Raw genomic sequence first — 11,219 nt, 5'->3', positions numbered from 1 at the left:
ATGGCAGGCAGCAATGTAGTGCGCTGCCAACCCACAGCTCTCTGCGTCCTCCCCCAACAGGACGGGTAGCCTATCCTCATCAGAGAGGTCTTTGAAACCTTGAATAAGGGTTTCAAATTTGGGACAATGACACTCTCTAATTGTTTTAGATTTTTTACATTTTGTCTCTCTCTCTCTCTCTCTCTCTCTCTCCCTCTCTCTCTCTGACATGACTTAAGGCTCTCTAATTGTTTTATATTTTTGACATTTTGTCTCTCTCTCCAGGGGTGAAAGCTATGATCCCTTATTGATGTCACCTGTTACATCCACTTCAATCAGTGTAAATGAAGGGGAAGAGACAGGTTAAAGAAGGATTTTTAATCCTTGAAACAATTGAGACATGGATTGTGTATGTGTGCCATTCAGAAGACAAAACAATCCAGTGCCTTTCAACGGGGTATGGTAGTAGGTGCCAGACGCATCGGTTTGTGTTAAGAACTTCACGCTCAACAGTTTCCTGTGTATCAAGAATAGTCCACCACCCAAATGACATCTAGCCAACTTAACACAACTGTGGGAAGCATTGGAGTCAACATGTGCCAGCATCCCTGTGGAATGCTTTCGACACATTGTATAGTCCATGCTGTCACGCCCTGACCTTAGAGAGCTTTTTATGTCTCTATTTTGGTTTGGTCAGGGTGTGATTTGGGTGGGCATTCTATGTTCATTTTTCTATGTGTTGTATTTCTTTGCTTTGGCTGGGTATGGTTCTCAATCAGGGACAGCTGTCTATCGTTGTCTCTGATTGGGAACCATACTTAGGTAGCATTTTCCCACCTGTGTTTTGTGGGTAGTTATTTTCTGTTTAGTGTTTTCTGCACCTGACAGAACTGTTCGTTGTCGTTTCTCGTTTTGTTATTTTTGTTCTAGTGTTCAGTGTTAATAAAAATCATGAACACTTACCACGCTGCGCTTTGGTCCGATTCTTCCTCATGCAACGATGACCGTTACAGAACTACCCACCACAAGCGAACCAAGCAGTGTGGTATGGAGGAGCAGAGGGTTCAGGACTCCTGGACATGGGAGGAGATACTGAACGGAAAGGGACCCTGGAGACAGGCTGGGGAAGCTCAGCGCGCTTGGTCTCCAGTGCGCCGTTTCGGCCCAGCTGTCTATCGTTGTCTCTGAATGGGAACCATACTTAGGTAGCTTTTTCCCACCTATGTTTTGTGGGTAGTTGTTTTCTGTTTAGTGTTTTCTGCACCTGACAGGACTGTTTCGGTTTCGTTTTTGCACTTTGTTATTTTGCTCAGTGTTCAGTTCAATAAAAGTCATGAACACTTACCCCGCTGCGGTCCGATTCTTCCTCATCAGACGACGACACCCGTTACACATGCCCTGAAGAATTGAGGCTGTTCTGAATGCAAAAGGGGGGATGCAACTCAATATTAACATGGAGGTCTTAATGATTTTTACACTCATTGTACAGTAGGTATAAACTTGAATATAGTGAGAGATGCAGACTCCATAGCCCAGCTTGTGTCATCATCAGCAAAGTTGAGAAAGTTGATGCATTTGTCAGATCATTAATATAAACTAGAATTAAAATAATAAAGATCCAAGAATCGATCCCTGTTGAACACCACACTTGAAAAGTGAGGTAACAAAATGAAGGCATCAGAAAAGTTCAGCTCATTTTAAATTATGAGGTAAACGACCCTGTCATGGCAAGCATCAACAACTTCACTCCATGAAATCCATCAATCAAAATAGAGGAAATATCATCGGTCATACTTACTCTGAAACACCGTGCCAGTAAATACGGTCTGTTTGAGTACATACAAGCAGTTTTATTTCCATCCATTTCCTCTGAGTATGCGAATATGCAAGGCTTTAGAGCTCCTCTCTCATTGCTCAATCAAACTAGATCCTGTTCCAGCGCAAGTGTAATTGAGCAGTGCGTGCAACTGCTCCAGAGGGGCTTCCCCTGGCTTACGTTCCCTAGCCTCGGTGACTCAGCCCTGGCCAGATGAAAGGAAGCTGGGCCCTGAGCACTCCGCTTACATCCAGGCCTTTTTCCTCCAGTCGCTCTGTAGCCCAGCCAAACCAACCGTCCCTCTGTGGGTATGAAGTGGGGGGCTTCAGCGGATGTGGGGGTCCAAGGGTGGTTGTCAAGGGATGTGTAAAGGGGTGTAAGGAGGTATAGATTGGAACCGGAGTGGTGTGACCGAAGCTGAAGCGATGTCGGCTCACCTGGGATGCAGGGAGAAAGGACAGAGTTCAAAGCTGAACGTCTAGACAACATCTTCCTGTCTGGAGGGATCCTGTGTGGCACCAAGATGGCCGACAGGGGTGCAGAGAGGGAGGGGGTTTGGCAGCAACTGGCTGGGCTGACAGAGCTCAATTTACAATCCACATTGAATATGAATTGCATGGTTAAGAAGCCAATGAGAGTGTGCTTTAAAGTTCACAGGTTTCTTGATCTCCTTGTTCATTCTTGATCCCCAAACTTCCATCTGAAAGTGACTCTCGTTGTGTTAGGGTTAGTGACTATGGAGGGAAAGAGTATGTGAAGAGTTTTGAGTTAATGTCAAAGAAGTAGGGGGTGGGTTCTACAGCACAAAGTGCAATGTTTCACGGAGTCATAATGGCATTAAACATACAACCTTGCTGTTAGCAGCACTACGCACCAAACAACTGAGCCATTTGACAGCCAAGAATGACAACATAGTTCAGGAGGTCAGTAAGGGTTTTGCAGGACACTCCTCTTAAGCAACAAAACAAACACCAGCTCAGAGACGGAAGGTCTGGGCCATAGTAGGCAGACCCAGAGGGGCAGGCATTAAGGGCAGTGTGTTTTGGGTCGGACTTCCACGTGGGAGTGATGTTGTATTCTCTGTTTCCTAAGGCCAGAGTGATAGTGGCTGCACAGAGTCCTGTCGCTAGCCAAGGAGCTGTCATCAGCTCCATTTCCTACCACCACAACAACATCCATGGACTGAAGTCCTGACATGCAACACACTAGAAGAAGTGCATTGTTCCTGCCAGCCTGACCAGCCAAGCCATCAACATGGCATGTACAGTAATGCCATAAGAAGCACCATATTTCCATCCCAGTCATTCTTTCTATCCTCAATGTAAACCTTTGCCGTCCCAAAGAACAACACACCAGCCTGTTTTATAAGTTGTCAACATGACTTTAAATCACATACATCTAAAAACACCTACATCTTCACGTGGAAAGAGCTGGGCTCAGCATTGAGATCTGATGTCACTGAATGAGACCTGATGCATATGCCTTGACACCAGTGGACATTTATCTTCCTTCCAGAAAACATGACCTCTGCAGCCCTCCTCTGTCCCCCAGGTTAGCCTGTCACAGCTTATTTGGATGACAGGCGCTCTGAGGGCTCTAGCCCCCCAGGCCTGCTGGGTAATAGGACTCCTGCCCACCTCCACCTTAATTTCCTATATTTCGTCTTTTGTTCAAAAACATTATATGCCAATGGCAAATAGCCTCCCGTTGAATCGTTATCATTTGGATTAACCTCTCTGAAAGTGTCTAGACTGAAAACATATTTCACAATGTCAAAACTCATCAACATGGCTTGAAATTGTATAACAAACCCCCTAACGTAATGATTAAATAAAAAACAATAGCCATAGGTAAATGTGCTGTGCCTTTCCATCAACACCAAAATAGCAAAACAAGACCATTTCCATTAGGTTTGTTATTCTTCTATGGCCGATGACAAGATGCAATGCCTTGAGGGGTATTATCTTACACACACAGGCATATGTGTGGACCAAGCATATCTCCACTGTCACAATAGAGAAAGCCCTACCGAGACGTTGCTGTAAGAACAATTGCAATGCAAGAGGAAAACGGGATGTGAAATGTTTTCAGACTGTTTTGAGGGAGGAAAAACAGCAACAGAAGTCTCGAATAAAGAATCCATTTCCTTTTTTAGACTTTGATCACTTATCAGTTTGCTTTGTAATGTCTATCCTTCACCAGTTGTTGTACTAGTTGCCATTTCTACTGTGCGTAAATGCTTGTCCCTCCTCTTCCTTCTGCTTCCTCCACATGTGTGTAACAGGATGGGGGTTTCACTATGATGGGAAATAGAAAGAACGTTAGAACCAAGTCACTCTTGGATTGGGCCCATTTCCCGACAAATTTGACAACATAAAGCAGCATCAGAATCCAGAGGACCCCTCTCCTCTCTAGGGCCAATCGAATGGAGCGGACACTGCAATTTATGTCATCGTTTCATATTTGATATGCAACCCATAAATCTCTAGACTGAGGATCTTTGTCCGTTCTATCAAATCTATTTCTATGGTTGTACCCATCCAGAGCTCAATAAGGTATGAGCTTGGTGTCACACACAGTACAGTGGAAAAAGGGAGGCAGAGAGAAGCCAAGGAACAAAAATTCTTCAATCTTCAGCTGTGCTGCAGAACATTTCACATTTAGGTCTACATGTGGTCACTGCAGTTCTATTTGAGACAACCCCAAACAAATCACCATGCAGGTGGGAAAAACAAAGCCTTTGAGTTTGGAGTTTGGAGCAAACAAACACACACTGATGTCAAGTCAACCAACAGTATTCCCCCAATACATTTTTTATATGATGTCACCTGATATGATATCATGACCTAACCAAAAGATTAGACTCAATGCACCTTTATCTGAGCCTTGTACACAATGGTCTGAGTAACAGGGAGCACTAACTTAGAAAGATGACAAAATCCAGATGACTGTTTTGGCAATTATGTCAGGCATACTTTGATTCCTCTCTCACACAACTGTATCACACAAGTGTTACCTCAAATGGACCTACACCAAAAAATAAGATATCATCTTGTAACCCAAGACAATAGCTTCCTAGTTCCAACAAGACCCTCTAACAAACTCCAGATTAACAGTTTCTACTGTCTGTCTGTCTCAATGATTCAATGAGGTGAGTTATCCAATATAATGATAACTGGGCTTCTATGGAAAGAGCTAAAATGTGAGCCATTATTATGAGGGACTCTATTTACATATGTTTGTCATCATACCTGTGATGGACATGAATTGTTGGACGTTTGTGTCCATATTGCCTAACCTCCATGCTTTCCCATTTACAGCTTAGGAGAAACATTTGGAAATAACGTTGTGAAGTGGGTCAATTAGGCTTTTTAAATGGTGAAATTCACTGGCGAAGAATTTAAGTCGGAGTGGTTTACTTGTCTTTGTAATTATGTAAAAAAACGGTTTTCCCAAGCGTCTGAAAGTTGATATTTTGAACGGTTGTGGGTTTTTATTAAATTCCCGCATAGGGAGAAACACAAAGATGAAGAGGCTGATATTGTCAATCACACACTCAAAAACGAAATATAAAAATGGGCATATTATAATAAGCATACCGTTCATTTGATCAGATTCAGTGGGTTTCAGTGGTATCCCAGAGAAAGGTTTAAATGGTTCTGTCTGCTCGTGAAATGTGATAATTACATATTCTAGGAACGGTGAATCTAATAATAATTATGTATCGTCATATTTTTCCATTACAAGAAATCGATTTCTTGCACTTTGGAAAAAATGGCGTTTAAGTCGAATTTATCAAATGATAATTAAAAAAATGTGTAGCTATAATAATAATAAAAAGCATTTGTATGAATGTAATTGGCACGTTTAAATTAGGCATTGCTGATAACAAACAAATACATATATTTTAAAGAAAGGATAAAATTTACAAAATACTTCAATAAAATATTTTCAACGGTGATGATAAAAAACATCCATTGTGTGTATGTGTCAGAGCTGATGTGACGCGCACAAAGTCAGTGGTCAGCTGCTCTCTTATAAAAACAAAACAAGAAACGAACTTTGTAAAAACAAATACACGTTTATACAGGCATAAATGTTAGCACAAGGCTATCACAATTAGCATAACTCAAAGTCAATACAAGTAATTATTAAATACTATGCTGGCTATTATAGCGAATGAGCACAATTTCACCACTATATTAGAATGTGCATGCATTTGTATTATGAAAACGAAAAAATGAAAGAGACCTGCTGAAAAATTCATTTCGAGCAAAATTATACCATTTCAGTAAAACAGGGAGGGTAAAGAAATGCTGCAGTGGGCCATACATCGCATAACTTATAACAGTTGCATGATGATCATTGTTATAATGCTTTTCCAATTGAAAAGGGTCCCCACGCCTAGCAGGTTTAACTAATGCTTTGTGCGTACAATGGCAAAACAAATAATGGGCAAACAATACATTATTTAAAAATATTAGAGGTTTCACAAACCTGCTTGTATTTAGCAATTATAGGGCCCATTGTTCATTGAACTACTACCACCATCATAATCAGCTGCAGGTAGCAATAACGATACTGAACTCAGCTGGGATACAATAAGACAAAATTGGGTGCTGTCCGTTGCTTTCTGCCCAGATGCCACCGGTTAGTCCTAATGGGGTGCATTAAAAAAGAAATGATTGCGGCTGTACGAGTTCTTTCTTTTCTGAAACTAAGGTTGCAAACATTCGGCTACAGTAGTAGCTGTAAGATATACACCAGGCCTAAATGGGCTGTTAAATTTTGTTCCAATTTCTTTTCACGTTTGGCATTGAAGCAGCGTGTAGCCTACTGTGAAATGAGAATTAATCATGAGCGTCTTATCCAGGAAGATTGTTGAATATGTCCCCCCTCGAAGATCAAAGGTTACATCGAAATACTTTCCCTATGGATAACATGTCATATCCACTGCAAGGCGGGCATGTGTAAAGGAGGTGCGGCCAAGACCGTCATAATGGAGAGGGAAAAAGCTACACCCTCAGTAATGTAAAGACCGCTTTCAGTGGAGCATGGTTGGTGCAGCAGCCTCTGACACTGGACTATATCGGATTATTCTCCTGGTTGATTTATTTTAGGACTACAAGTAATGTATTGGAAAAGTGAACTAATGTTGGCTTGCTCCAAGGTGGACGATATTGAAAATGGGTTCAACTCAATTTCCAACAGCACGGTAAGCCTATGTTCAATATTGGCAAAAAAGTATCGGAGCATTCATCGTGTTTTGAGAATATTTTCCTTCATTTCTTGCTATTACCATTAGTTTAAATGGCCTATAATTGGACCGAATTGTCTACTCCAAACCGATAGGCTATGATTTGGTTCCAAGTTAGCGACATAATTTTCTAGTAGATTTCTGATGTGCCCACCATTAGTTTTCTGGGCACAAATCAGTTAATTCATTACCTGAGGGAGTGTGCGTTTATTAATCAAAATAAATGCATGCAGCTGTGACAGCCGCGGGTTGATCGCACGTTGGTTTGAAGAGGGCTGCAGTGGCGCTAATTGCCAAAAGTCAGCAAACATTTTTATTTGATTTGGCCAATAAGGCTAATTGTTTTTTAATATAGCCTATTCTGTTCAACCATTTGTTTTAAATTTCACTTTGAGAATTGCCCTCCTGCAGACAACTAATTTGACATCAGAAACGGATGAGTGGGTTATGTGAACCATCCTGTTGCGAAAAGTGCTTGAAGTAGGCTATAACATTTTCTCAAGAATCGTGCAATTTGGTTTGTAAATTCTTATTCTTCGAGATGGTATCTTATTTTACTCCAATTTCTTTTGACCCCTCACTATGCCTAAGGAGGGATGTGGAGGTGCATCTTCCGACCCTCAGAGCATAGGCTATCTGTGATTCCTACTTTTACTTGAACGCCTATTTCAGTAAGCGTAAAACCTTTTGTGGAAATTATGACAACTTCCAAACTCAGTTAGGACACATTATGTCAAAAATACATTTTTGTCCGTAGTTTACGTATGTAAAATATTTTGTCAATTTTATTTGACTTTAATTTACTAATTTTATATCCAGGGCACCTCGGAAGACATTTTTGAAGACGAGTCATATTCACCGTCTTCGTCTTTGTCGTCATCCTCGACACTCCAGACGATGGCATCAGCCTCTCTGGGGAAAAGCCTTTGTGCAAGTTGTGGTTTGGAGATAGTTGACAAATACCTGCTCAAGGTAAGTTGCCGAGCCCATGACGGGCTTAATTTATTAGGCCTATTCAACCAAGGCCTAAAAGTCTTATGTTAAATGGTTGTCCCACGTCCATAAACTAATAGGCCTACAGTATTCACATTTTCAACTGAGAAGAAAGTTTGACATTGACCTATTTGTTAAGTTAGCCTAAATAAAATCACATTTCAGTTCAGATATTTAAAAAAATATTAAACATTTATTACTGACATCGAAAGATATTCATACTTGCCTTTCGTGTACTAAAATGGTAGATTAAGCTACTATTTCGGTTGAATAAATGTTTGCGGTCTGACTGCTATGGCTACATTTCAGGTGAACAACTTGTGCTGGCACGTGAAGTGCCTCTCGTGCAGCGTGTGCCAAACTCCTCTTGGAAGGCATGTCAGTTGTTACATCAAAGAGAAAGAGGTTTTCTGCAAACTCGACTACTTCAGGTAATTATATGGCCTCAGATTGTGTATCTTAATAAGCCTGTTTAAATAAAAAATATTGATTCTTAGAATTGAGTGTTGACATTACCTTGGGCCCTATGAGGCCATGCACCACCTCAGCCTACAATTTACATTTCTTATGTTTGAAAACAAAGGTTTAAATCTTCAATTTGATCATGCATTTTTACATCAAACTAACTTTTCATTGCAATTTTTATAAACTTGTATATGTTATCAAGAATATTTGCATTCCCCACAGTTCTACATTATTAGTAGGCTAGAATGTATTTTAGCCTATCATGCAAAATTGTATAATACAAATGTGTTGCATTATGTAGTTAACTGTAAATGACAAACATATCAGTGTCATGTTAAAATACAATCCAACTTTCTCACAGGAAGTATGGAACTCGCTGTGCCCGCTGTGGCAGGAACATCCACTCCAACGACTGGGTAAGAAGGGCGAAGGGCAACACCTACCACCTGGCCTGCTTTGCCTGCTTCTCCTGCAAGCGCCAGCTCTCCACGGGGGAAGAGTTTGCCCTGGTGGAGGAGAGGGTGCTGTGCCGCATCCACTACGACTGCATGCTGGACAACCTGAAACGGGCCATGGAAAGTGGTAAGCAACATTAAGGGTGTATAGAAAGAACAGGAAGGCCTGTATTTTGAGAAGGTGTTTATTGTACAATATTCAGACTGTACACAGGCCTTTTTTCTACACATTTATGATGTAGCAATTTAATTGAATGATCTTTTGAAACATTCGTTGATAACTGATTGTTTGTGGTCACATGTCCTTACAGGAAAAGGTGTGAATGTAGAGGGAGCCCTACCGTCAGAGCAGGAAGAGTCCCAGGCCAAACCAACTAAGAGGGCTCGCACTAGCTTCACTGCAGACCAGCTACAGGTGAACATCATGGCTGATTTTAAAAAACTTTTCTGTTCCCCCAGAAACCACTGACATGCATTTTTGGAATTGCACTTGACACCACCCCAAGCGCTCACTCTACTGATAGATACTGTACTTTGAGGAAAAATTTACCTTCTATGCCTGTGGTATGTGGTTGTCCCACCTAGCGATCTTAAGATGAATGCACTAACAAAGTTGTTCTGGATAAGAGTCTGCTAAATGCCTAAAATGTAAAAGTGCCAAAACCATACCAAGATCAATATTCATGTGTGCATCTTGCTTTCTCTGTATCTTGTCTGTCAGGTGATGCAGGCTCAGTTTGCTCAGGACAACAACCCTGATGCTCAGACCCTCCAGAAACTGGCAGAGAGGACTGGTCTCAGTCGCAGGGTCATCCAGGTGAGCGCGCTAACTTTTTAGCCTAGTCAAATAATTAGGTGTCCCTGAAATGACAAAGAAAGCTTAACCCATCCCTGTTCCATCTCCAGGTTTGGTTCCAGAACTGCCGAGCTCGTCATAAGAAGCACGTGAGCCCCAACCACCACATGTCGTCCGCAGCAATGTCATCACTGCAGCAGTCCAGGCTTTCTCCGCCTCTCCTGGATGATCTCCAGTACACGGCTTACATACCAACAGACACACCCATGCACACGCCCATGCTTACCGCACTACACACATACATGGATGGTGAGCAAAGTCGGCACTTGGAGATCACAGGTTCATATTTTTACATGTCTTGTGTATCATGAGTGACATCTTATTAGTTTTGTGTTAGAAATCAGTGCAAAGATCTGAAGTCACAATATTTGAAATCACAATATGACTAGTGTATCAATATTACTATAACCAATCATGGGTTTTGGACTAACAATAGCATGTTTGTGTTCTTCAGTGCACTCTCCATCCTCACTGGTGTTCCAGCCTATTATGTCCCATTCCATGACACAGCTGCCAATCAGCCATGCCTGATCGTTATATTCCACCCCCTGCAGAACCGGGTCAGAATGCTGCGGAGCGATACTCACCGTCCATCAAAGGGCGTGGGGCACCTACATTAAATTATTTGTTGAGGGTTTATCGAAGGAGTTACAATGGTCAGAATTTAATGTCTAAACTTTTTGTTAATATATATAGTATCTATATTGGTTATGAAATTTCATATTTAATTTATTTGATGCATGTGACAGCACTTTGTTTAAAGTAATGAAATGATTTGATATCTTAGTTTCTGTTTTGTCGCTGATTATATAGCTCATCTCTGTTTTTGATGGCTGTGAAGAAATACTGAATAAAAGCCATATGATCACTGCTGACAATGAGGGACTGGACTTTACTAGATGTTGTCTTGTTCTGAAGTTCATGAGGATCATAATGCCATTTGACACTTCACATTTTAACTGATTGAATAGTCTTTGTTGTAGGGGGCATATGCCTAAAAGTCACATTTCTGTTTCTGGTAGACTTTCGCTTGGGCACTGGCACATGCCCATGGGCAAGAATGCCGTTAGAACATTGAGACTCATCCTCTTGCCTTTAGTCCCTCGTCGTTTCACTCCACTGAATCTTTTTCTCTCTTCCTACTCTTCTGTCTTTTCGTCCGGCGCCTGCGGAGCATCCTCCTCAGAGTGCGGGTCATGTGGTAGGGTCGAGTTGCTGAACCATCGTTGTACTCTTGATCCAGCACTGGAATAAGAGTTGAAAAGACTAACTGAAACTGAGGGAGAATAGACTGGCATTTGGGATTTATGGTTCTGTGTAAAAAATATTTAAAGTCTTAGCTGTAGCTTTATCATGTTTTTACACTTTTTTTGGTGTTATTGCATTGTGGCACAGCAA

General features: G+C 41.4%; 2 protein-coding genes across 7 annotated transcripts in view; one reads left to right on the top strand and one right to left on the bottom strand.

Moving 5' to 3' along the window:
* Positions 1 to 6,487: 6,487 nt before the first annotated feature.
* On the top strand, positions 6,488 to 10,699 carry LOC139550950 (LIM/homeobox protein Lhx8-like). 6 transcript variants are annotated; one of them, XM_071362250.1, is made up of 9 exons: positions 7,293 to 7,532; positions 7,644 to 7,723; positions 7,872 to 8,024; positions 8,355 to 8,476; positions 8,872 to 9,092; positions 9,277 to 9,380; positions 9,687 to 9,782; positions 9,872 to 10,070; positions 10,276 to 10,699. In XM_071362250.1, exons 3-9 carry the CDS (start codon positions 7,950 to 7,952, stop codon positions 10,350 to 10,352), a joined length of 894 nt encoding a protein of 297 aa, XP_071218351.1. In that variant the 5' UTR covers positions 7,293 to 7,532; positions 7,644 to 7,723; positions 7,872 to 7,949; the 3' UTR covers positions 10,353 to 10,699. The 6 variants fall into 6 exon arrangements, with proteins under 6 accessions (XP_071218347.1, XP_071218348.1, XP_071218351.1 ...); XM_071362248.1 differs by having other exon boundaries at positions 7,305 to 7,532; positions 9,872 to 10,100; XM_071362246.1 differs by lacking the exons at positions 7,293 to 7,532; positions 7,644 to 7,723 and adding an exon at positions 6,488 to 7,010 and having other exon boundaries at positions 9,872 to 10,100.
* The window catches only part of LOC139550949 (choline transporter-like protein 5-A), a 115,639-nt gene continuing 115,110 nt past the window's right edge, over positions 10,691 to 11,219 (bottom strand). The window contains exon 22 of the mRNA XM_071362244.1: positions 10,691 to 11,066. Coding sequence (XP_071218345.1) covers positions 10,933 to 11,066 — 134 coding nt within the window. The 3' untranslated portion in view covers positions 10,691 to 10,932. The remainder of the gene's footprint in view (positions 11,067 to 11,219) is intronic.

The sequence above is a fragment of the Salvelinus alpinus genome, chromosome 23 (genome assembly GCF_045679555.1).
Source record: "Salvelinus alpinus chromosome 23, SLU_Salpinus.1, whole genome shotgun sequence".
Lineage (NCBI taxonomy): Eukaryota > Metazoa > Chordata > Actinopteri > Salmoniformes > Salmonidae > Salvelinus > Salvelinus alpinus.
Note: the sequence above shows the minus strand (reverse complement) of the source record. Positions and strands in the feature narration are given on the sequence as shown.